This window comes from Narcine bancroftii, chromosome 6 (assembly GCF_036971445.1).
Source record: "Narcine bancroftii isolate sNarBan1 chromosome 6, sNarBan1.hap1, whole genome shotgun sequence".
Classification (NCBI taxonomy): domain Eukaryota; kingdom Metazoa; phylum Chordata; class Chondrichthyes; order Torpediniformes; family Narcinidae; genus Narcine; species Narcine bancroftii.
In genome coordinates this window covers 11,760,433-11,787,957 of record NC_091474.1, presented here as the reverse complement: position 1 = coordinate 11,787,957, position 27,525 = coordinate 11,760,433, and the positions used below count along the sequence as shown (strand labels likewise).

General features: G+C 40.9%; 1 protein-coding gene across 1 annotated transcript in view; it reads left to right on the top strand.

Annotated features, from left to right (window-relative positions):
* Positions 1-1,633: 1,633 nt before the first annotated feature.
* Positions 1,634-27,525, top strand: part of LOC138737278 (nucleolar protein 4-like) — a 96,080-nt gene continuing 70,188 nt past the window's right edge. The window contains exons 1-2 of the mRNA XM_069888029.1: positions 1,634-1,694; positions 23,256-23,545. Coding sequence (XP_069744130.1) covers positions 1,634-1,694; positions 23,256-23,545 — 351 coding nt within the window. The remainder of the gene's footprint in view (positions 1,695-23,255; positions 23,546-27,525) is intronic.

Genomic DNA, 27,525 nt, shown 5'->3' with positions numbered 1-27,525 from the left:
TTGCTCAAGCTATTTCTTGTACAGTAAGTATTTATCTGTTTCTTATAATTTCTAATATAATTTATCCTAGAGTTCTGCCCTCTGGAGCAATATGCTGCATTTAAATAGGGGTGTTAAATCAATCTTGACATGCTGTCACCTTCCCTGGTTCTTAAACTGTATGAAAATGCATATTCATGGTAGAGGAATAGGCAGTGCTTTTAAATAACTGGATGATCTTCAAACATCTCATTACATTTTGTAATGATCAAATTATCATATACGTAACTCTGATTTTAAGTCTAACTGAACGTTTGGACATTATGCATGCAAAAGTTCCCAATTCTGATTTGCCAAGGCTTTAATTTTGTATTAGAAGATTACCCCCTCCATAAATCTTCGTCCGCGAAGCCAAGCCAAAGAAAAAAGATAGAAGATGTAAACTAAATCTGAAGCACCAGTGCCATGTAAAACTATTGCGGATGGATGATGGAAACATTTGAAATAAAAAATCGATAAAAATGGGAAAAAATAAATTTCAAGGATTATTTCAGAGAAAGACTCGTGTCTTTTCAGCTGTGTGTTTTCAAGGTTTTCTGTTTGACAAGCAAAAGTGAAGGATCTTTTCCTCTAGTGGATTACATTACAGGTTTCTGTTGTCTGGCTGCAGTACAATTTTGAACTGGACTATCACGTGTTTTTAATTTTGCAAAAATGTATTTGAACTCTGAAATCAATGAGGAGGTTCCTTAGTACAGAGCACATTGCAGATGATAATTTTATGTCTGTTTGGGTAAGGTTGAGCATCTGTAATGCAATTGTGAGGGATGAGGGGAACACAGAATTTTATTTTGATCAGGAATTTGTTGGTGAGGTCATCTGCAGAGAATGTTTGTGGCATATTTTATAAAGATAAATTAATTCTTATTGTGTGCTACTGACTTTGTAAGGCATGTTTTAGGTCAATGGGGATTGATTCACAGGCAAGTGTAATTTATACCTCTCAAATCTAGTTATTAGATTCAGATCTGTGGAAATGTAACATGGGAAAAAAATATAGGATAGTTTCTGTTCTGTTCAGTGACTAAGTAATTCTCCTTTTTTCATGTTAATTAATGTTGTGTTTTTTGAAACAAATGATAATGAGATGTGCATGGGAGAGGCCTCTCAGTGGAGTCAGCGTTGAAGTGGATTACTTTAAGTTTATCGAGTCAGAGCTATATAGAACAGAAACAGGTCCTTTGTCTGACCAAGTTATCTATCAGAGTAGATCCCATTTGCCTGCATTTGGCCCAACTCCCTTAAAACCTTTTTTTTAAACTGATGTACCTATCTCAGTGGTAATTTTTCCCATCTCATTTACATCTTGGCTCATTCCACTTACCCATCTCTCTCACTGGTGTTCTGATGGTTACCCTTAGACCCATAGATAATATATACAACTCGAGTAGTCGGTATTAGGTGCAGTGAACGAAAGAAAAAACACACAGTAACTGTGAGTTGAACCAACAAACTGACTTTATTGGACTCTGAGAGCTTATCTACTCTACTCCCATGATCCTTTGCGCGTCCACCAGGACCTTTGTGATGTCAGGCCAGTATGCGCCTGCACCTCTGTGACCCAGTTTGCTTGTAGATCAGTGTGGCTTGCTACATGACCACCCCCCTCCCCCCCCCCCACCCAAGAACTGGTGTTCAGAGATGCCTAGTCCACGGTTCGTAAACAGTTCGTATGTTTTGGAGGCTGACCACTTTGCTACGGGGCTGGTACTGGTTGTTTGAGGTCAAGGTGTGCTGGTTTGAGGCAGTCAACCATGAACATTTCCTGCCTACCCCCAATGTCCAAAAGACACACTGACCTAATGTCTTGTAACACCTTGTACGGACCCTTATTTGGACTCTGAAGTAGTGTCTGGTGCGTGCCTCTCCTTATCAAGATGTATTTGCAGTTTTCAGGATCTTTCAGGTCGTAGGATGGAGTTGGACCATAGCATGAGGTTGGGATGGGGTCCAAGGTGCCCATCTTCTAGCAAAATTGTGTTAGCAGGGCCATAGGTGTTTCCTCCTGACCACAAGCTGCTGGTACAAACTCTCCCGGGACTGTCAGTGGGGCCCCACAGACAAACTCAATGGAGGATGTGGCAAAATCCTCCTTCAGCGCTGATCAGATGCTGAGGAGCACCCATGGCAGCTCGTCCATCCAATCTGAGGCCTCAGAGCTGTGTCATAAGGGCTGTCTTCAAATGCCGATGGAACCTTTCCACCAGGCCATTAGTCTGTGAGTGGTAGGCCGTGATGTGATGTAATTGAGTCCCTAGGAACTGCCCATAGGCCGGACGTGAACTGTGCCCAATCTCCGACATGATATTGGAAGGAAGGCCAAAATGGGCTACCAGTTGGCGAAGAGTGCTCTGGCACAGGATGTCGTGGAGCCGTCCAAGAATGAGACAGCTTCTTGCTATCTGGTGAACCTATCCACCATTATGAACAGGTACGTGGCACCTCTGGAAACTGGCAGTGGCCCATCAATGTCTATGTGGATGTGGTCAAATGGGCTGTGTGTTGGCGGGAAAGACTGAAAAGGGGCTTTCACATGCCTCTGCACTTTGGGCGTCTGACAGCGCAGACAAGTCCTGGTCCAGTGGCCCACCTGTTTACACAGGCCATGCCACATGAATCTGTCTGACCTGTTGAGTTTTCTTCCATATGGATGGGTGGGCCAACCCATGTAGCATGTTGAAGAAGCGATGCCTCCACACAGTGGTGAGAGATGGACCCAACTTACCGGCGTGGGTGTCTCAGTTCAAGGCTGATCTTTGCCCTGCGTCCATGAGGAAATGCCTCCCTGAGTGCTGGTCCTATAGATAAAGTATGCTGTCTCAGTGGCCGACCATCGTAGCCATCAGCGACGGATGGCCCCAGCATTTCCCGGATGAGAGCAAAATGGATGGCAGTGGCAGGCTCCAGAACCCCATTTCTGATGGTAGAAACACCACCATTCCAAGTTTGAATCTCCACATGCTGCGGCTGTTGCAAGCCTACTCAGTGGAGTGGGAGAGAGATGAGTCGCTGGGTGTGACACTGCAACTTAGTAAATGAACACCCTGCCCATTTCCTTGGCATGCCACAGGACATCTGCATAGGCTGCTAACCTGCTCAATGAAGTCGTTGTCTGCGAGAAGTAGGCGGATGTATTCCAGCAAATGAGAAATATCTGCTTGACAGTAAGCAGGGCCTGTGGCCATCCATTAATGCCAGCATATCATTCATAAGGGTAGATGGTGTGTGGTCGCCCAGGCCATCCACATGGAGCAGCCGTTCTGCTCGTTTGTGGCTGGAAAGCCTAAAGGTGCGGATAAGGAGTGCCTTAATTGCCTCATACCTGCTGGCAGCTGATATAAGAAGTCGATGATTCATCCAGCAGTCTCCTGGTCGAGCGAACTGACCATGAGGTAACATGTTGTGGAGTCTGCTGTGATCTGCCTGACCTGAAACTGGTCCTTAGCCTGTTCGAACCAGTCTAGCATCTGTGAGGTCCAAAGGGTGGCAACTTCAGTGAGACTGTGTTCTGTGCACTCATGTCATTCATTATGGGGTCCAAAATGCTGTTTTGGACCTTCAGGGTCACCACTGTGGTCGGGGGCTGTGCAAATCAAAGAAAAAAAAACACACACAGAAGCTGTGAGTGAGTTCAACCAACTAACTGTCTTTACTGGAACTCTCCGAGAGCTTATCAGCACCACTCCCATGATCCTTTTCGGCCACCGGGCCTATTGTGATGTCAGCCAGTGTGAGCCTGCACCTCCATGATCCGGTTCACTTGTTAATCAGTGCAGCCCGCTACACTCATGTATTTACAGTTTTCAGAATATTGTGCTTAATATTGGACATTAATTCAGTGTTGGAACAGAGCAAACAAATCAGACAGCATTGCATAATTGGTATAGATTCAAAGTTTTTCATGCTTTTTTTCCCCTCCCTTGAGTATACATGGTTGGCTTGGTGTATAAAGTTGGTTTTGACTTTTCCAGGGTTGTTGATGCTATATGTGGTAGCTGTACAAGTGTGTGACACCATGCTTTCCAGTTTCTAGACATAAGAATTTCATTTAATCAGAGAAATAATTGAAGATCGTACCATGGCTATGTCTGCCACAATACTGGGGATTTCCCAGTGGCCACTCATTTCACTTCATCATCCCATTCCCTTGCTGACATGTCTGCTTACTGTCTCATGTACTGCCAGCAAATTGGAGAAACAACACCTCATCTTCCATCTGGGCAACCTCCTACTGGATGGCATTAACTGACTAATCCGGTTTCCGTTAAACCCACTTCCCCCCCCCCCCAACTTTGCCCCCAGTAAAGGAGATTTGCTGCCTTTACAGAAAAGATGGGTGATTCCAGTGTCATCTCAATATAGTGACACGCAGTTGTCAGTCAGTGAATCAATGTTAGCTCGCCATAATTTTGTCAGGACAACAATGGGCAGGAAATACATGACAGACACCAGCAATATACAACAGAACTGTGAATGAAAATACCCAAATTCTTTAGATGAAGTGGAATGCATGGAAAACAATTATGTGGGTGCATTAAATTTCACTTTTGAATTAACTTTGATACAAATTAATCTTCTGAAGTGTGCACTAAATAAATAACATTCACAATGTCGATCAATGTTTTAAATTTTACAGGTTTTGTGAGTATAATTTTCTTGATAATTAAAAACAATAAATCAGACAACACCTCATCTTATTTAAAGGAAACTTTATCTCTTAACTTTCCATCCCTTTGATTTTGTGAACTCCTTGTTCTCACAATGTTAAAGCTGTACTTTCTAACTCATCATAAGTGATCCTCTTATGTGATTGATGATGCAGTCGTTAAGTTTGAAACCATGGATGATCGGAATATAATATACTAGCTATTAAACATAGAAACCTAGAAGATAGGAGCAGGAGTAGGTCATTCGACCCTTCAAGCCTGCCCCGCCATTCAACGAGATCATGGCTGATCTTAAAGTTCAGTACCCCGTCCCCGCCTTCTCTCCGTAACCTTTAATACCCTTATACTGAAGAAATAGATCTAATTCCCTCTTAAATAGATTTAATGAACCTGCCTCTACTGCCCTCTGTGGCAATGAATTCCACAGATTCACCACCCTCTGGGTCAAGAAATTCCTCCTCATCTCGGTCCTAAATGGTTTGCCTATTATCCTCAAACCATGGCCCCGGGTTCTGGATTTTCCCATCCTTGGAAACATCCCATCTGCATCCATTCTGTCCAGTCCTGCCAGAATTTTATAGGTCTCTATGAGATCCCCTCTCAATCTTCTAAACTCCAGCGAGTACAATCCCAATTTGCGCAATCTTTCCTCCTAAGTCATTCCTGCCATTCCAGGTATCAGCCCGGTGAATCGCCTCTGCACTCCCTCCATTGCAAGAACATCCTTCCTTCGATAAGGTGACCAAAACTGCACACAATACTCCAGGTGGGGTCTCACCAAGGCCCTGTACAGCTGCAGTAAGGTATCCTTGTTCCTACACTCAAACCCTCTTGATATGAAGGCCAACATACCATTTGCCTTTTTAACCGCCTGCTGTACCTGCATGCTCGCCTTCAGAGACTGGTGTACAAGTACCCCTAGGTCTCTCTGCACTTCCCCAGCTCTTAATCTATTGCCATTCAAATAGTAATCTGCCCTCCGGTTTGTATTTCCAAAGTGGATAACCTCCGATTTATCCACATTGTAGTGCATTTGCCATGGATCTGCCCAGTCCCTCAATTTATCCAAATCACACTGGAGCTTCCTGACCCCCTCTTCCGTGCACACAACCCCTCCTAGCTTAGTGTCATATTGTTAGGATCATTGTGTAATTAATGCTAAAATGTGTGGCAATACACCATGGTAAAACTAATAAATTAACTTTGCTTTGCAGGATTATTAGTTATTGTGAAATTACAATTACTGAAATGAATTTTAATGGTGCTACTTTCGGGCAGAAAATTGAATATTTAATATTATTACCTTAAATTTAGCACTTTCAAAGTTTTATATTCCTGGATTATCAGAGTGATGTTATTGAACCTTTTTTTAAATTTAATGATGGGGAATTCCACAAGCAGAGCTTTGAGTTTTTTGAATAGTATAAACTTATTGAGTCAAATTTTGCTGTGAACAATGATAGCAAGAAGTAGCAACTTCAGATTTCTGGGCGTCACTATCTCTGAGGACCTGTCTTGGACCCATCATATAAGTTTTATTGCAAAGAAAGCATGGGAGCACCTCTGGCATCTGCGGAGATTCGGTATGTTTCAAAAGCCTTGGCAAACTTCTACAGCTATGTAGTGAAAAGTGTGCTAACTGGTTGTATCATGGCCTGGTATGGGAACACCAATGCCATTGAGCAGAAAATCCTGAAAAAGAGAGTGGACTCAGCCCAGTATATCACGGGCAAAACTCTCCAAACCATTGAAGGTATCTCTATGAAACATCGCTGCCGAAGAGCAGTATCGATTATCAAGGATCTGCACGGTTGGTGTAGCAGTTAGCGCAATGCCTTTGCAGTGCCAGCGATTGGGATCGGGGCTCGAATCCCGCGCATTTAAGGAGAAGTTAGATATGCATACGGCTGGGAAAGGAATAGAGGGTTACGGGTTGAGTGTAGGTCAGTGAGGTTAGGTGGGAGGAAGTGTTCAGATTGGACTAGAAGGGCCAAGTTGGCCTGCTTCTATGCTATAATTGTCAATTGCTGTTTGTAAGGAGTTTGTACATTCTCTCCGTGCCTGTGCGGGTTTTCCCCGGGGGCTCCGGTCTCCTTCCACCGCTCAAAACATACCGTGTGTAGGTTGATTGAGTGTAAATTGGGTGGCACAGACTCGAGGGCAACTGTTCTGTATATCTAAATTTTAAAATTTTTAAACATTAAAAACCACTTAGGCCCTGCTCTGTTTTCACTGCTGCCATCAGGAAGGAGGTAGATACCACAGGGCTCGAGACCTCTCAACTATCAGATTCTTGGATGGCAGTGCTCATTTAGAGACTCGTTTAATATCTCCATTTGCACAGTTTGTTTACAGTTGACATTTCATAAAGTTTACAGATGTCCATAGATTTGCTCAGCCTGATTTCCACCCGCCCCAGAAAAACAATCTCAATGTCGTATGTGATATCATGCATGTACTCTAACAATTTAATTTTGAATGAGTTGCCATTCTTTCCGTTCAAAGTGGCACAGCACTCTCTAGTGAGGTGTGGGCCTACTAACTTCCAAAATCAGACACATAAGAGATTACAGATGTTGGATTCAGGAGTAAAAAAAAAATCTGCTGGAGGAATTCAGTCAGTTGAGCAGCGTCCAAAATTTGCAGTCCAGCTTATGATGTTAGCTTTAAAACAAATGGCTATCTTCTGCTTGATTGAAATACCTTGAATTATTTGCATGACAGATTAACTGTGGATTTTCTGCCCAATGAAGCAGTCGAGGCAGCCTCATAAGACACATAGATTAAACTTTGACCCATAGGGGAATTGAGGGAATGGTGGATAAGTGGATCTGAGTCCATGACCAGTTCATCCATAATCTTATTGATTCAGCTACTCCTGCTCCAATTTCTTATGTTGTTCGATCAACCGTCCAAATGACAGTTACTTGTCAACTCAGAAATTGACAGGACTAGCAAATTTGCTTGATGCTCACCAAACCATCAAACATTTAACCACCTTCTTCCTGGTCTTTTACCATGCTGCAACCAATAAGATTTATTTGATCCCATTCTGTTGTGAGAGGCCTTGGAGTGAGTGATACCAAGAAAGGGAAAAGTGTGTCAAGTTGGGGATGGTTAGGATCTCTTTATTGTTCCTGATATTAATTTTTTTTTGGCAGAATCTTGCAAACATCCAAGACTGACTAGAGCAAATATCTAAACCTTGCCGTCCATTTTGCATCTCCCCTTCTCTGAGTGTCCGACGTAAGTTGTTAGAAGGAAGACTTTCCAAAGTAAGAGCAACATTCAGAATGGAAGGAAGGTGTCATGTTAATAAATATTTGGTTCCATTTTCCAGTCAGATCCAGTTTGATCGCTGAATATCACTCTGTTGGACAACGCAGTTTATTTCTCTCCTTAAAGCTGATAATGATTCCAAATATCGTTTGCTCAGGGATGTTTGTGGGTTGGGTAAAGAGTAGAATTTATGGAACGAGAGTACAATGGCCTGTGTCATCGAAGAGCTATCCATAAATGTCGCGTCTTGAAAATATTTAATAAAATTCTCGTCTGATTTAGCGGGTGCGGAGCTAAATAGCTAATGTAGGATCAGAGCAGGAGCCAGGGATATGTCTCACTTTTTTTGGGAGGCAAATAATAAAAATTGACCCCGTTGTACCTTTTCATGATCTGCTGTTTGCTATATTCAAGTTACCAAAGAGTTGTAAAACTATCAAGTACACTGCAGGTGATTTTAATTATGACTTGGATCCATTGATGGTAGGTCTATGGTTGTTTCAAAGGAACTAGCATGCTCTATCGCAAAGTATCTGTAGACTTTCCTGTTTAACTCCTCAGTTGCAAAGTCGCTTTGAGTTTTTCCTACCTCCCTACAAAGTAATAATTTTCATGGGCATTGAAGCAAGTTTGATAAAACTGGGTCAAAGATCATCTGTCATGATTTCACTGATTTCAACATTTAAAAAATTTTTTGCACTCCAAATTACTAAATTTGACGCCTAATATGCTCCTCCTATTTTTACCCAGTTCTAGGGAAGCTTCAATCGCAAGAAATTTTCCTGAAAAATTTTTTAAAAACTGTTGTAAATGCTCTGCATCAAATGGAGAAAGTGAAGCAATTGTACTTTCAGGTTAAAGACATTTTATCCAAACAGATATGTGCTCCGATTTGTCATGTGAAATTAGTTGTCTCTGTCTTCTCGCATCATTCTGGTTTTTATTATCTTGTCTAACTGCTAACTTCTCCAAATAAACATAGCTAAAGCAGATTGTGACACTTTCAATGTACTTACACAAAATATTGTGCAGCATGGCTAAACTGTGCGTGTCGGAGACAGCAGCACCATGTAACTATAGACCAGTAGGATTAGATTTCTTTACCATCCATTCTTTAGAAGACCCATACACAGCAAAATTATATTTAATTTGTATACTGTTTGTGCTGGAAGCGGTAATTCTGCCTCGCCCACAGGAAAAAGAATCTCAGGGTTGTACATGATGTCATGTATGGACTCTGACGATAAATCTGAACTTTGATAAAAGCCTATTGTGAGCAGCCTGCCTAAAATTACCCAAAGATGGGGTTATGAACAAAATATGTCGTGCTTCAGGTCATAACTGGCATTGGTGTGCTTCCATAATAAGATTTTGAAGCGGCATTAAAGGAGAAGTACTGAAAGAACAAGAGATTAATGGTTAAAAAGAATATAGAGCAATAAATTTGATGCATACCTGTAACATAGAATGGCTTTGTGTCAAAAGAATTTAGGTACACAAAGGTTATCTGGGAATAAAAGAGATCCGTGACCCATTCATTGAATTGTATGACTGAGTTACTGAATTTGCCATTTCCATTCAATCCACGTTCAGAATAATAATTTGTCTTCTTGATTTAAATGCAGAAAATTAGACACAGTAGAAAGTTTGAGCTTATTTTGCTCAAACCAGTTACATCCTCAAGTTGCAGAGATCTCATGCTGTTGGAAGAATATTATAATGTGCCCTGAGATTTGGGGATTTAGAAGTTTATTGTCAGACTACAGCAATGGCATCACATATATCCTTGAGATTCTTTTTACTGCGGGCCACACAAAATTTCTACTTATTAGTAACTGTATACTGTACTCAATAAAAAAGTTTTTTTAATTCACAAGAGAGAAATGTAAACAAACTGCAAAAAAAATCAGTAATAAATAATGTACAAAGTAAGAACCCTTTAACGAGTTTGATACAGTGTATAGGAGTCTGATGGTGAAGGGGTAGGAAATGTTCCTGAACCTGGTGGTACGAGTCTTGATGGCAGCAGCAAGAACAGTGCATGTCCTGGATGGTGTGGATCCTTGGTTATTGGCACTGCTCTCTGATGACTGTGTTCCATGTCCACTACCTTGTGCAGAGCTTTCATTCATAGGTATTGTGCACTCAAGCCAGGCTATTGATGCCTCCAGTCAGCACTCTTTCCACTATACATCTGTAGAATTTTCCCAGGTTTCCGATGTCACCCCAAGCCTTTGCAGACTCCTGAAACGTGATTGGCAGTAGGATCCAAATTGATCATCCACCATTTTTCATTGTTTGGAAATCCTGAGAGCTTTACCATAAATCCAGTAGGTATGTAAATTTAAATACTTGCGATGGATGTCCGGTGTCTGTGACAGGTCTTAGTTAATTCCTACTACAATTTAAAATTTAAATTTAGACATACAGCATGGTAACATGTCCATCCCGCCCATGAGTGCCTGCTGCACAAATGCCTCAATTAAGCTACAACCCCTGTATGTTTTGAAGGATGGGAGGAAACTGGAGCACTCGGTGGAAACCTACCAGGGAGAATGTACAAACTCCTCATAGGCAGTGCTGGATTTGAATCCAAGTTGTTGGCGCTGTAATAGCATTGCGCTAACCGTGCCAGTGCAGCCCCATTCTGACCTAATATATGAAACAAACTGGTATAGCAAGAATTTACCACAGCAGAGAAAACAAATCCACTGCAATAGCCCTTGTTTTGTAATGTGTTATAACATTTGAAATTAAAGGTTTGACTTTCAATACCAGCAAATTGAGAAATGTGTGGCAAAGTGTTTATTGTAAATTACTGAATTTATTTGTAATTTAGAATTTTTAAAAATTGAAGATGCTTTACAGGATTTTCATTTATTTTCTTCCATTCACTGCTTTCTGTGTCTTGCCTGAGTAATTGTGGCTGGCAGGCTGTAAGCTTAGTGTGAGCATTACCCATTATATGACTAGTTATATCTCAGTGGAAAACTTGAAGTGGGAGGTCAGTAATCCAGAATGAAAATCATCACGGAGGAAAGACCCGAGGCCTATCTGACAACCAAGGACATCTTTCACTGTTAGTTCTTCAGAGTTTCTCATTGGTGTGCTGCGGAGAGGAGCAGAGTTACCATAGCAATGCCAGCTCTTCTGCAGGCATGAAGACTTACTCGTGCTGCCTCTCAGAGGGATAAACCAACTTAATCCCAGGGTGCCGAGTCAGTGAAAAGGTTGGACCACCCCTCAGGGACATTGAAGCAAGTTCTGTACAGTGAAGGAATTAGCAACGGCAACCATTGATATTAAGGCCGTGTCAAGGAAATCACTTTATGTTGTCGGTATGTCTGGGGATGAATACAAAATGAAATTATTACGAGTCTAGCCCCTGCAGATTCAGTCAGTAAGAGCAATAAAACACCGAAGAGTCTGTGAAGCATTGTGTTTCATATACGATACCATTTTTAACAGGAAAATGAAAACAAAGAAAAATAATGGGATCCATTCTGAGACTTCCATGAATGTAAAAAAAAATGTCGATTTCATAGGATAGTAAACAATAACAAATATGCAGACAGGGTTTATTTTTAAAAATTAAATACATTTTAATGCCGTGCATTGCAAAATGGAATTGGAGAATTAAAATATATTTTTGTATTGAAAAATGTATGACAAAAACACTTTTGTTCATTTGCTAGGATGTTAACTGTAGTTATGAAAAGAAATTTTGCAAAATAGATTGGAAGACAGAATTGGAGAACTTATTGTAGTACATGATGGATTTATTAATGTCTAACAAGCTTTAAGTTTATCATGCCAAAGTACAGTAAAATCCTTGGTTTCCAGAATTCAAGGAAAATAAAAAATAATAATAATAATAGGTTTAAAAAATATGTGTTTAAAATTGTAAGTGTTCTCTAAAGTAACACAAACCTTTGGTGAAGATGGGAGCAAATATTCAGCCAACAGAAAGTCTTGGTTTTGCTTTGTTTGTAGCAGCTGTTTTAATAAATTTTGAATAAAGTTGTGTTTTGAATAAAATGGCATTGTCCAGGATGAAGTGCTAGTTCATGTGGCTCACTGTTGTATGACTCTCTTAAAGTGTCTTGTTATCCTTGCTTAGTAAGAGTTGTGCCCCAGTCAGAGTGGGGGGTTAATATCTATAATGTTATTGTTTGTCTTTGGGGCAGCTCCAAGGAGGGAGAAAACCTGTAGTTGCAGTGACGGTTAAATATTTTCAAAGAAAGTGACTGCAAATAAAGTAAAATGTTTTAAGGTTTATATATTAAATCAAGTGAAGTTTGTTCAGACTTTTATCTTTCAAACTGTATATTCTTAATACAGGTGTATTAGTTGGGGATTGTAAGAGTAAATCTTAAGCAACCAGAAAATGTGTTTATCTGGCACCTACCAATCCCTATAGGTGCCAGATGCCAGGGGATTTACTGCAAATGGATAACTACATTACAATGTTGTTCTTAGAGGATGGCCCTGTATTATTAGTGGGTCAAAATGCTATTTTAATGTATGGGCTTCTATCAGAACATGTGGCTACTACTCCTGTAAGAGTGCAGGAGTCCTTGGGGCATTCTAGAAGCAGTAGATTTTCTCTCATGGCTGTAGTCTCCAGTTCTTCGGACTCTAGGTAATTTGCCACCAGTTTTCTCAGAGTAGATGCACTGCCGAGAATGCCCAGACACCTCTGGCATGCAAAATACTTTCATATGTCAACGCGACATTTAGTTTCCACTGGAGTCTGTCTTGCACTGTCAGAATCTGCATGTGGGCAAAAAAAAAGGAGTTTTATGGAGTAAACAAGTTTGACAGTTGTTTTGCACTGTTTTCTGTTAGGGTTTTAATGAAAATTTCACAGCAGGCCTCTGACTTGGCTGCTTAGCCCAGCTCAATTAAAATTAATATTGCAAGCCAGAGTTGGAGTAAGTGGAAGGGGGTGTTTAAAGTCCGTTGGAAGCAGAAGAAAAGAAAACTGCAGCTCAGAATTTGGTCTGCTGCCTGCTCACTTGAGAGCAACACCGCTTTCCAGTTGTGGGTTTTCTTCTTTGCCTGAGAGAAATTAGGCAGGGTTTAGTTCTTCAACAAGAAAAGATTCATCCACTTTAATAAGCGGATAGCTTATCTATAAATGAACACGGAGGTATTTTGCATCGGAACTGAATACATGGTTCTGGTGAGTTGCAAACTCTATAATGTTACCTCCTCAAGCTTTCCTGTTATTCTTCAACAGGACTGTTGGTCAAATTATTAACCAACAAAAGATAAAGAAACCACAATATAAAATAGCACATTTCCTGAAGAACTATACTGTTGGATAATACATAGGGGAATATCCCATGTGGTTGTTCATCAAGCCTCTGGTACCTGTTTTTAAGTTCTTTTAAAAAGGTTAGGCCTGAAGGCTTGTGTAGAATGTCTTAACTAAGTAGATTGGGATGATAATTTTAACCTTCCTGAAAGCAGCCAGATAAGAATCCTGTTTGTTTTCAAAACCTCCCACTTTGAGGAGGCAACATGTTTATCCGTATGTAACAGACATTGTACAGGCTTCACTGTGCACAGTTAAGAAATTACAAAGTGGAAATTATAGCCCCTTTCACACTTGAAAATGATCCCAGGAATTCATGGCCAATTAGCCTTTAAAATGTCTAGTGTGAAATCAAAATCGGCTCAATGCTGGTGTCAGATGATGTCCTCTCACACTGGCCTCGACCCCAGTACAGTCCTGGCATCTGCAGACAATCATTCAAGTGTGAAACGGGCAATTGGATTTGGGTTTGAAATGACCCAAGTTTTTGCGTGAGTGCAGGAACATAAAGATTAAAATGAAGGTATAAACTTTGCCATGGGAAAGTCACAGCGGGAGAAAGAGAGAGGAAATAACCATATAACCGTTTACAGCACAGAAACAGGGCATGTCGGCCCTTCAAGTCCGTACCGGTTCACTTGAACAACTCCACTAGCTCCTCAGCAAACTCCTGAGGAAGAATTGCACTTGAACTTCTTCCCTGCTGATCTCGGTGCGGTCATTGACAAACATGGTGAAATGTTTCACCAGGACATTGCGACCATAGAAAAGTGGAATCCGTGCAACTGGAATTTCTTAATGCTGGTTGACTATTGTTGGACACTGACATGAGAGGCATCAGATGCTGAGTACAAACAAAAATCAGCAGAAAAATATTTTTAGGTCAGTTGAACTAACGCAAAGTGTCATCATCTTTATGTGATTAAACATGCTAAATTCAATAAAAAAATAATTTGATGTTTCTCCAACTTCCAACATAATACAGGAAATCTGAAATTATTTTTGTGTTCAGTTTGAAGTTGTCAATCATAATCCCAATTTTTTTTTCAGGAAGCAAACCTTTTGAAAAAATAAATAGCAATATTTTTGAACAGCGTGGAATATTTGTGAACAGCATGGAAAAGTTGGTAGCGCTATAGCACACAATTTATAAAGACTGTGGGGAAAAAAACACTGACTTTCCCACACTGTATAAATTGAGAACAGAGTTGCTGGTGGTGTGGATCCTTGATGATTGCTTCTACTCTCTGACTGCAGCATTCCCTGTGGATATTTTTGATAGTGGGGAGGGTTTTGGCTTTTTGGAGGGCTTTACGCTCAGAGGTATTGGTGTCCCTATACTAGACCGTGATGCAACCAGTCAGCACACTTTCAACCACAAAACTGTAGAAATTTGCCAGAGTTTCTGGTGTCAAACCAAACCCCTGCAAATTTCTGAGGAAGTAGAGGCTCTGATGTGCTTTCTTCACGATGCAATTAGTGAGTTGAGTCCAGGAAAGATCCTCCAAGATGGTGACTCCCAAGAACTTAAATTGTTCACCCTCTCCACCTCTGATTTCCCCCAAGGATTACTGGATTGTATACTAGAAAATTTGATATTACATGAAATTTCCTTTTGCCTGCCATAAAGCACTAAATTAGTGATGTTTCATGCTTTACCTTCTAATCTGCTGGGACTCTACCAAACTCTTGGAGATTCTAGAAGATCACATCTAGTTCATCCACCAGCCACCTGTGCCATGCAAGATGATCTGAGATGCCCTCCTTCAAAAAATGTGGCTTCCTCTCTACCCCCCTCAATTTGGCCCTTACCTGCATGTCCTCCATTATCCCACATCTGCCATGTGCCACAAGGACCAGATTCCTCTTGTTCTCATCTACTCTCACATATCCACCATATAATTCTCTGCCATTTTCTGCCACCTACTACCTGGTCCCACCACCCTGCTCCTCCCCTCTATGCCTTACACAGGGACTGCTCCCTTAGTGACTCCCTCCTCCACTTCTCCCTTCCCACCAATTTCCTCCTTGGCATCTACCCCTGTGACTGCAGGAGGAGCTCCACTTGCTGCCCACACCTCCTTCTACGCTACCATTCAGGGCCCCAAAAGCAATTCTACTTGTGAATCTGCAGGGGTCATTTAATGCAACCAGTACATTGGAGAAACTGGAAAAGACTAGGAGCTTACTTTGTTGAGCACTTTGGCTCTGTCCACCGCAATAGCAGGGATCTCCCAGTGGCCACACATGTCAATACACTGCCCCATTGCTTTGCTGACATAGTTGTCCATAGTCTCATGCACTGCCAGTCTGAGACCACCTGCAAATTTAAGGAACACCACCTCATATTCTGTCTGGGCTTTAATGAGATGACATTAACATCGACTTCTCTGGTTTCCGATAGCCCCCCCCCCCCCCCACCACCATCTTTCCCGATGTCTTTTTCTCTCTGTCTCTCTCCTCTCTTTTTTTTCCTTTTCCCCTTCTCCTTTCACAGAGCCAAAAAAACCCTTCCTGAATGAAATCTCACCTTTACTCTTTCTTGTCCTCTTACCACAATTAACCTCTTTTAATTGTGCTCCCTTCCCCTCCCATTCTTTCCTTTTCCCTAGCCTTTTAATACAGACACCTGCCTGCTTTTTATTCATACTTTGAGATAGGGCTCAGGCCCAAAACGTCGGTTATATACCGTATATTTACCTCCTGTGGACACTGCGAGAACTGTTGAGTTTCTCCAGCATTTCTGTATTTTACTTAAGAATTCTAGGATCCAGGTACCGTTCTCTCAGAATTTGTCCCCTTAAATTTCTGAGTATTTCCTCTTTAGTGGTACTGATAACTTTAAATTCCTTATTGCCCTCAAAATATCTTGGATGTTGTATTTTCTCAATTCTGCTCTCATGTTTGTGCTTTTGTTTCTGTAATTTTTCTTCAATATTTTAGTATTCCTTTTGTCACTTGGAAACCAGAATACCAAATCATACTGATCAACAAGTGGAATCTTACAAAAATATATATAAATTTAATAGTCCCTCCCTAGTTTGAATTCATCCAGGTACTTTGATTGCACTCTGTTTGGTCATGTCAGCTTGCGTTAATACACAGAAATCTGTATTTGTATTTCCAGATCTCCTAGCTTCACAACCCATTTCGATTCTTACCTCCAAAGGAATAACTCACTTCTTCTTGGAAAGTGAACCCTTGGTTAGATTTATTAGAAATTGCATATTAAGATATGCTTGGTGAGACTTGATAGGCTTTTGAGATGCATTTATCTATGTGAAATTAGAATGAACAAAGTTATTAAAAACTTGTATTGAATTTCTTTACCTTAAGGCAAGATTTGGAACTGACATAATTTCTGAAACCTTTGAATCTGATTCATTAGAACATTTTATAGAACGTTTGTTTACGCAGTATAGAACCTGCCTAATTTCACCTCCATTTGAAAAATTAAATTCACTCGGTTTCTTACTTAGACAGGAGTCCTTCTCAGCTAGGAGCGTGAACCAGCAGTTTCTATGTGCATTATAAAACCAGCCTTCAGCAAGAGCAAGGATTTTTTTGATATAACCACAGAAGCATTTTTTTGAATCTTTAACCCAAAATGATGGGAATATTACTAGTTTGATTAAAAAAAATGTTGTTTTTAAAAAAAGAGATGGCATTTTTCAGATTGTTCAGCATCTTGAGAATGCAGAAATGTAGTAAGACACATCAGTCTGGAGTTATTGTATGGGTGTTAAAATGCTTATCATTCTCCGTTGAAGTGCTTGTTACAGATGAGCAGGAAGGATAATAGTAAACATCTTTATTTCCCTTTATTTTTACATTCAAATTCATATTCATAATTCCTTCAGACAGGTCCATGGAGATCTGAATCTGGCACTACGTTGCATCAAATCATTTAAGGGGGCCCTGGAGAGTGTAAACAGCAAAACACAAGGCAAAGGCTGGTAATGTTTAAACATTTTGCATTTGGAAAAGGTGTAAGCATTTAACTGGAGGGAAGAGAATTGATATTCTTAGAATGTCATTGAATTCCTATTTCTATGCAGTACTTATCTAATCCAGAATACAAAATAAGTCTCTAACTACTTTTTCCATGATTTGATTACTCCCAGTCCTTGTTATCTTGCAACATTTGTAAAATAAGCAGCTGGATCTTGCTGAAGATTTGTGGACAGTTCAGTAGAGGACAAACATCTAATTGCAAATCATGCCATATGTTCTGGACTTCTAGCCCAATGCACTACATATCTGAATTCAGTCATTGACCCTGGTCCCACTATTGAATCCATGGGTGTTCTGTACCGTATTGAGTTGGAAGGATGAATGCATTTTATATCTGGCCTCTCCATTCTATGCCACCCATAGAAGGACTATCTAGATATTCAGTGGTCTCACTTATTTGAACATGATCGCATGTCTTCATTAAATGGTTACCTTTAACTGCTTTTGTTTTGTTTCCTTATTTTGCACTGTATTTGTTTTTAGTTAACAGGTTTATTATGTTATCAAACTTATTAAAACATTTTAACAAGTGATTTTTCACATTAATCTTTCAAAGGGATGAGTGTGAGAGCATTTTGCTGTTCTCTATGTCAGATGTGGGAAGTTATGGCGTCTTCTAGCCTCCCTGATGTCCATATCTGCACCATGTGTACTGAGCTGCAGCTCCTCAGGTACTGCGTTAGGGAACTGGAGCTGCAGCTCGATGACCTTGCTCGGGTCAGGGAAAGTGAGGTCGTCATAGATAGGAGTTACAGCCAGGTGGTCACACCAGGGCCACGGGAGGAGGACAGGTGGGTCACGGTTAGGAGAGGGAAGAGGAATAGTAAGGTGGTAGAGAGGACCCCTATGGCTGTGGCCCTCAACAACAGGTACTCCTCTTTGGGTACTGTTAGGGGAAATAGCCCAGCTGGGGAAAGTGTCAGTGGCTCTGGCACTGGGTCGGCCTCTGAGGCTCAGAAGGGTAGGAAAAGGAAGAGGAGGGCAATAGTCATACGGGACTCGATAGTCAGATAGTCAGGAGTGCAGACAGGGGATTCTGTGGACAGAGCAAGGAGAACCGGATGGTGGTTTGCCTCCCTGGTGCCAGGGTTCGGGATGTTGCTGCTCAAGTCCAGGACATCCTAAAGGGGGAAGGAGATGAGACAGAAGTTGTAGTACATGTAGGTCCCAATGACATAGAGAGGAATAGAGAAGAGGTCCTGAAAAGTGAGTACAGGGAGTTAGGTAGAGAGTTAAAAAGAAGGACCGCAAAGGGAGTAATCTCGGGATTACTGCCTGTGCCATGCGTCAGTGAGAGCAGGAATAAAATGAGATGGAGGATGAATGTGTGGCTGAAGGGATGGAGCAAAGGGCAGGGATTCAAGTTTGTGGATCACTGGGACCATTTTTGGGGTAGGTGTGACCTGTACAAAAAGGATGTGTTGCATTTGAACCCCGGAGGGGGGGGGGGGAACCAAGATTCTGGTGGGGACGTTTGCTAGGTGACTCAGGAGACTTTAAACTAGAATGGCTGGAGGGAGGGAACCAAATGAAGGAGAACAGCAAGGAGAAGGTTAGAGTGCAATCAAAGAAAACTTATTGACGGTGTTTGAGGGGGGGAAAGGCAGGTGATAGAAAAGGGGGATGCTCTATACGAAGATGGACAGAGGTCGATTGCAAAAGATCATAAGAGAGTTGTTGGTAAAGATAGGGGCCTACAGGATGTAAAAAGTGGGAAATCTCTAAAATGCATACATTAGGAGCATTGTAAGGAAGGTGGATGAGCTGAAGGTATGGATTGACACTTTATGACGTGGTAGCAATTAGTGAAACATAGTTACAGGAGGGATGTGACTGGTAGCAAAATATTCCTGGATTTAGTTGCTTTAGGTGTGATAGAACTGGGGGTGGGGGGGGGCGCAAGAGGGGGTGGGGTTACACTACTTGTTAGAGAAAATATTACAGCGGTGCTTAGATGCGATAGAATAGAAGGCTCATCCAGGGAGCCTATTTGGGTGGAATTGAGGAATGGGAAAGGGGAAGTTGCAATTATAGACCATTGAATAGGGAACGTGAATTAGAGGAACAAATTAGTAGGGAGATAGCAGATATTTGTAATAAGCACAGGGTAGTGATTGTGGGGGATTTTAATGTTCCGAATATTGATTGGGAAACCCATTACGTGAAAGGGCTGGATGGTTTGGAGTTTGTAAAATGTGTGCAGGATAGCTTTTTACATCAATACGTGGAGGTCCCAACTAGAGAGGGAGCTGTGTTGGATTTAATGTTGGGGAATGAGATGGGTCGGGTGACAGAGGTATGTGTGGGGGAGTACTTCAGGTCCAGTGATCATGGTGCCATTAACTTCAAAGTAATTATGGAAAAAGATAGGTCTGGGCCCAGAGTGGAGGTTTTTGAGTGGGGAAAAGCTAGGTTTGAGGAGATGCGAAAGGATTTACAAGGGGTGGATTGGGACAATTTGTTTTCTGGGAAGGATGTAATAGAGAAATGGAGGGTCTTTTAAAGGAGAGATTTTAAGAGTACATAATCTTTATATACCTGTTAGGTTGAAAGATAAGGTCAAAAGTTTGAGAGAGCCATGGTTCTCAAGGGATATTGGAAACTTGGTTTGAAAAAAGAGAAAGTACTACAATAAATATAAGAAGCAGGGAAAAAAGATGTTTGGGTACTATATTGAATGTAAAAAGAATCTTAAGAAAGAAATTAGAAAAGCTAAAAGAAGGTATGAGGTGGCTATAGCAAGCAAAGTAAAAATATTTGTTTCTACAAATATGTAAATAGCAAAAGCAAAGTGAGAGACAAAATTGGTCTAATAGAGAATCAGAAAGGACAAATGTGTGAGGAGCCAAAAGGGATGGGGGAGGTCTTGAATGATTTATTTTCCTCAGTATTTACTGAGGAGAAGGATATTGAACTGTGCAGGGTAGAGGAAGCAAAGGGGGTAAATATGGAGACTATGGTGATTAAGAAAGAGGTAGTACTGGAGCTTTTGAAACATATAAAGGTGGATAAGTCTCCAGGTCCTGACAGGATTTTCCCCAGGACCTTGTGATAAGTTAGTAAGGAAATAGCGGAGGCTCTGGCAGTGATTTTTCAAATGTCATTAGAGACGGATATTGTGCTGGAGGATTGGCGTATTGCGCATGTGGTTCCTTTGTTTAAAAAGGGTTTGAGGAGCAAGCCTAGCAATTATCGGCCTGTAAGTTTGATGTCTGTGGTAGGTAAATTGATGGAAAACGTTCTTAAAGATATATATAAGTACATGGAGGGACAGGGTCTGATCAGGGACACTCAACACGGATTTGTGGGTGGAAGGTCGTGTTTGACCAATCTTGTTGAATTTTTTGAAGAGGTGACTAGGAATATTGATGAGGGTAGAGCAGTGGACTTCAGTAAGGCCTTCGATAAGGTTCCGCATGGGAGGTTAGTTAGGAAGGCTAAGTCCTTGGGTATTAATTTGGAGATAGTCAAATGGATTCAACAGTGGCTTGGAAGGAAGGTGCCAGAGAGTAGTAGTAAATAATTGTTTGTCAGGATGGAGGCCGATAACAAGCGGTGTACCTCAGGGTTCAGTATTGGGACCATTGCTGTTTGTCATATATATTAATGATCTGGAGAATGGGGCAGTAAATTGGATTAGTAAATATAAAGATGATACTAAAATTGGGGGAATTGTGGATGATGAAGAGAGTTTTCAAAGATTGCAGAGGGATTTAAACTGCTTAGAGGAGCAGGCAGAAAGGTGGCAGATGGCGTTTAATGCTGATAAGTGAGGCGCTTCATTTTGGAAAGTATAATCAAAGCAAGACATGTGGTAAATAAGAATGCATTGCAGCAGGAAGATCTAGGAATAACGGTGCATTGTTCCCTGAAGGTAGGAGTGCATGTGTATAGGGTGGTGAAGAAAGCCTTTAGTATGCTTGCCTTTATAAATCAGTGCATAGAATACAGGAGTTGGGAAGTAATGATGAAATTGTACAAGGCATTGGTGAAGCCAAATTTAGAGGACTGTGTGCAGTTCTTGTCACCGATTTATAGGAAGGATATTAACAAGATAGAGAGATTGCAGAGAAGATTTACAAAAATGTTGCCTGGGTTTCAGCATGTGGAATACAAGGAGAGATTGACCAAATTAGGTCTTTATTCCTTGGAACGTAGAAGGCTAAGAGGGGTTTTGATAGAGGTGTTTAAGATAATGAAAGGGATAGATAGAGTTGATGTGGAAAGGCTTTTCCCATTGAGAGTAGGAGAGATGGATACAAGAGGTCATGGGTTGAGAGTTGACGGGCAAAGGTTTAGGAGTAACATGAGGGGGAACTTCTTTACTCAGAGAGTGGTTACTGTGTGGAATGGGATTCTGGGAAAGGTGGTGGAGGCAGGGTCAATTTTGTCATTTAAGAAAGAGTTGGATGAGTCTATGGATGGGAGGGGGGGTGGAGGGATATGGGCAGGGTGCTTGTAAGTGGGATTAGAGGGGGGCATGGATCAGTGCAGACTAGAAGGGCCAAATTGGCCTGTTTCTGTGCTGTAATTGTTATATGGTTATATAAGTCAGTTTTAGCTACACTAGAATGTCTCTGATTGTCAAGACCTTTTAAATACAGTGAAACAGGCCTTTGAAAGCACGAACAGTCTTTAGGACGTTGCTGAAGAAGATTTGGGTTACAATATCTAAGGATCAGCTTGTCATTCACACAGCATTCTATGGATGGCCATAGGACTAAGGCATTAAGGTCTTCTGAGACTGTGTAATAACAAAACTAAAGCAATAGATCTCATCGGGTGAGGACATGGTAGGTGAGCATGGGCAGAGATTATTCTGAGTACAATCTGGTCCATCTTCTCCCAAGTGTGCGCATTATTCAGTGTTCAGATTTATTGTTAGAGTACATAACATGACATCACTTACAACCCTGAGATTCATTTCCTGTGGGTGAGGCAGAATTACCACTTATTGGTAGTGCAAAAAGAACTGCACTTAACCATCACATGTAAACAAATAAAGCAATGTAAACAAACTGTGCAATGCAGAGAGAGAAAAAAAATCAATAAAATGTCAATGTAAGAGTCCTTAAATGAGTCCCTGATTGAGTTTGTTGTTGAGGAGTCTGATAGTGGAGGGGTAGCAGCTGTTCCTGAACCTGGTGGTGCAAGTCTTGTGGCACCTTTACCTCTTTCAGACTGGCAGCAGCGAGGACAGAGCATGTGCTGGATGGTGTGGATCCTTGATGATTTCTGCTGCTCTCCAGTGGCAGCATTCCCTGTTGATGTTCTCACTGGTGGGGAGGGTTTTCCCTGTGATGTCCTGGGCTGTATCTACTAGCTTTTGGAGGGCTTTGCGCACAAGGGTACGGGTGTCCCCATACCAGACCATGATGCAGCCGGTCAGCACACTTTCTCCTATGCATCTGTAGAAATTTGCCAAGGTTTCCGATGTCATACCAAACCTCCGCATGCTTCTGAGGAAGCAGAGGTGCTGGCGTGCTTTCCTCACGATGCCATTAGTACATTGGGTCCAGGAAAGATCCTCTGAGATGGTGACTCCCAAGAACTTAAATTTGCTCACCATCTCCACCTCTGCTACCCCAATGAATATTTGAGTGGCAAACTCCTCGTTTGTGCTTGGTGACCACACCACCACTTTCCACCTCCAGCAAGAATTTTGAAATCGTTCCAGGTGACAATTCAAACTTTGCTATTTATTTCAATGCGGTGTGCCCTGGAGCTTCTGGTAAGCCTCATGCCAGAGTTGAGAGCCATGTTGACAATTCATGTTGTTCAAATGAAATGATGGCATGTTAGACCCAGTGTTATAAATTTTTTAATGAAGGTGTTTTCCATCATAAAGTAGAAAAAAAAAGCAGAAGAAACATTCATACATAAGTATTTTAATGAATGGCCCATTGTGACAAAATTCACTTTTCTTCCATTATCAGATGATTCATCTTCAGAATGTTGCAGTGGTACTGGCTCCACGACCTTGAACCCTGTAGCCTCAAACAGTACACTGGGGGGCAGCACATTCCCGGAAGTAAATGGAAACAGCTCCATTGGCTTGGACTACAGTGCCAGTCCAGAGGATCAGCCAGTCAACCTGAGTGAACGGCTTCAGCCAAGTCAAGTGGATTATGGAAGTACAGATGGACAAAGAAACCAGGTCAAATACATTGGAAGAGGCACATCAGATGTTAGATTGAACAGGGATACAAGAGACTATGGCAGCAAGGTACAGTCTAATTTTGCTTACCTTGATGGAAAAAGAATGATTTGATTTCTAATATCTATTCCAGGAATTTGCTTGAGAATGAAAAGTGTGCTGTATTTGTGTATAGCACAGTCAAGTGTCCCTCACAATTATACTTTTGGTATTGAAAATGATAAACAAAGCAGGATATAATTATCCATATTTCTACATAATTATTGACTTTTGTCACATTTTCACATGAACATGTGTACTGACATAATTTCTATTAGGATTAAGTTGAGACAGCACATTCAAGTTGTCTCCTTATAGTTATTCTTTTGGCATTGAAAGCAGTAAACAAAGCAGGAAATATTTATCCATATTTCATAATTAATGAGTTTTGTAGCATTTTCACATCAACTGACATAATTTCTAACAGAGTTAAGTTGAGTCGGTAAACACAAGTCCTAAATTAAATAGATTGTCTTAACCTTGCCATTGGCAATCCCCCCCCGAACCACTTCACTGCTTGACAGATGGCAAAATAATGGTGCATCAGTGGCAGGACCGTTGTCCTTTCTGGTTGTTTATCACCCAAGACAGCAATGTGCTAATCCAGGCAACAAGCCAGTAATGTGCTCATCCCGTCAACAGTTACCATACATGAATTAGCCAGATAACTCTGCAATGTGTGAAATCCATCCAGCTAGGTAATAGTGGTTCTGTACATGTTACAGACAAGCCTCCTCTGACATTTTTTTTTCTTTGATCTATAATCCTCTGAAGGAATAAAGAATCTCAAAAAAAATCTCTCATTTTTTGGGGTCTCTTCTATCATCCTAGAGAAATTATTCTTTTTTTCTCTCTTTTTCTTCTTTCCCTTCTGTGATGCCTGACAATTTCTCTGTGGGAGCCGCTGGCTCTGTTGTATGTGTGATTGCTTTGGCATGTAAGTAGATGGTTTGGAATATTTCTTGCTCCCTATGTGGTTTGTGAATGGTTGCCTTCGCCCATTGAAGTGATTTGAGATACTTAACATCTTTCCTGTTTTGAGTCATTGCAGGCCAGGGATTTTCATGAGTTGTCGAGAATGTATCACTCCCCCTCACCCCCACCAAAGGAAAACGATGTCCTTGAAGCATTTTTCTGTCATCCTGAAATCTTAAATTAGAGGTTTATTTAAATTCAGAAGTTTGGTGTGGAGCATGAAGACAATGTGGTCTGTCACCAGAGCTAGATGAATGTGATGAGTGCTCAGATACTGGGGTTGTTGATCCAGATGATGACATTGATGTTGGATACCCTATCCTGCATATCAATTTGCAATATTTTGCTGATGGCTGACTCATCTTTTGAGAATCTACTGAATCTACTGTACAGAGCTCCAAAGTATACAGGAGGGCACTGCTGCTCAGTAAACCATGAGCTTGATGGCAAATTTGAGGTTTTGGTCTTCTTAACGTCCTTTTGCATAATGGGCAGAAGGTTGTGCTGGAACCATGATTTTCATTTGCAGAATGAAGGCTTCTGAGCTACGGAAAATGACCCATGTTTTCCTGGAACATGCAGTTGATCTTGAATATTGCATGAAATTTTGTAGAGAATCTTTGCCTTCTGCGTATTCAATTTATTTTGTACACTTAATGAGTTAATGAAAATAGGATTTGGATCTTGGTCTGTGAGATTTCACTAATGTCTCAGTGCTGTAATCAAGTGATGGGGTTGAGATGATCATCATTCTAGAGCAGTGGTTCTCAACCATTTTTTCTTCAGTCACATACTACCTTAAATAAATTCATACTAACCACAGAGCACCCACAGCATAGGATTATTTAAGGTGGTATGTGAGTGGGGAAAAAAGGTTGAGAACTACTGTTTTAGAGCAAAGACAAAAAAGGTTGAATCACTTCCTGATCATCCTTTATATTCACTCCAGTGTGAAACTTGTTGGACGTTAGATGCAGCATTGCACTAAGGAAGTTGAAGAATAGCATTGAAGAAATGACACAGCCTTACATGACCCAAGTCTGACTGGGATTGGGTCTGTCATTGGTTAAGATCACAAGTTGCATGTCATCATAAAGTCGATGTCACCAAAGATAAAAAGTAGAGAGGAAAAAAGTCAAAGCAAAATCCAACGAATATCTTCAATAAATGCAATAAAGGCAAACAAAACTGGTCAACATGCACAAACAGGCAACGTAAAAAAAAAAATCGGGTCCCTTTTCTTACTATGTAGAAGTGAGCACATGTTGCCAGAGCAAGCTGTTGACATATTTGTCATAATAACACTCCCTCATTAACAATGGGTGCTCATTTGTAAAGTACGTAGCAGCACCAATCACATGCATAATTGTTGATGGTCAAATGAGTTATGTTCATTTTAGTGGCTCATTTGAAAAATGCCGAGCAGCACACACTGTGTATAATTTTAACATGGCCTTTGGGACCAGTTTTTCCACATATGAAACAAGTTTTCAAGCATTTACCTTGAAAACCAATCAGATATTTTTGAAATGAAATCCAGAGATGCACTTTCCTAATCACGCACTTCAGAAAAAAAACTGCTTCTAAATTTTAAAGTGACATTCCACATTCAATGCTTTTTGACAGCAAAGGTCAATTTTGAGGATCTTTACATAATTGTAATACCTGTAGATGTTTCAATCTGTTTCAGACTCATGACACGACACTTTAAAGTGTCAAAAGGCAATGACTTCTCGATAATTTTCTGACCTGGAGGAGAAAATGATCACCTATCCCTCATTGAAATTGTTTTATACCTGTTTAGAATAATTACCGGTAGTTTTTGTAATCTTAAAAAATCAAAACCATTTAAAGCTTAACAATGGAATGTTCAATTACATGTTACGCAGTATATTGTTACTCGATTTTTGTGAGGACCATATTTCAGTGGTTTACTGCATGAAACTTGCAACCGCTGCAATCGTGTCTGCCTGTCCCGCATCGGACTTGTCAGCCACAAACGAGCCTGCAGCTGACGTGGACTTTTTACCCCCTCCATAAATCTTCGTCCGCGAATCCAAGCCAAAGAGAAGAAAAGAGACTGCATGAAATACCACAGAAGTTCAATAGGCTTTATGATATCTCTCTTATTTGGATTTGCCATTTAAAACATAGAAAATGGATGAGCTGCAGTTAACTAACACCTTCAAGACTTTTTATTGGTTGACTTCTTCAGAAGTTAATGGAGCTCCAGAAGAAATAATGAATGAGAGAGAGAAACTGTGATCTGTTATTAAGAGGGCATGGGGCCAATTAACAGAGAATGTTATAAAAAGCAAGGAACAAAATATCTTAAAAAGCACTGTATTCAAATATTGAAGGGACAATAATTTTAAAAGTGGCAAGGAAAATATAAAGAAGATCAACATTTAAGTAAAGGTATGAACTTGCAAGCGAGAGCAGAATAGCTGATCCTTTGTTTGATGGCTGCTAAATTACAGGCAAATGCTAGAAAATCCTAACATTTTATTGCATCCTCCTTATAGCTGTCCAGATGACTTCAAGAAGGTGCAGCTAGATTGTAAACTACTGACAGTTATTATCCTGAAAGATCATACCTGGTACCCCTACATCTGCATCTGTCTTAGCTAAGTCATCAGCACAGGAGCCTTCAAAAGTAGTTGATAATTTGTAAACTGCTGTGACTATTCAGCACACTGGCTGTTGGTCACCCTGACTTTCCTTCTTTCCTTTAGAGTTTTGCAAAGCCATGACATTTTGTTATGATTGAGTGCTTATGAAGCAATCCCATCAGGGTGGCTTATCATATATATGTTTGAATTTTACATTTATAGCCCTAGGGTGTCCACAGCCTTGACCTCTGATGGGAAAGGGTACTCCTATCTGGACATGAATGATGTCACAAAGCCCCAGGGTGTCCATTGCCTTGACCTCTGATGGGAAAGGGTACTCCTATCTGGACATGAATGATGTCACAAAGCCCCAGGGTGTCCATTGCCTTGACCTCTGATGGGAAAGGGTACTCCTATCTGGAC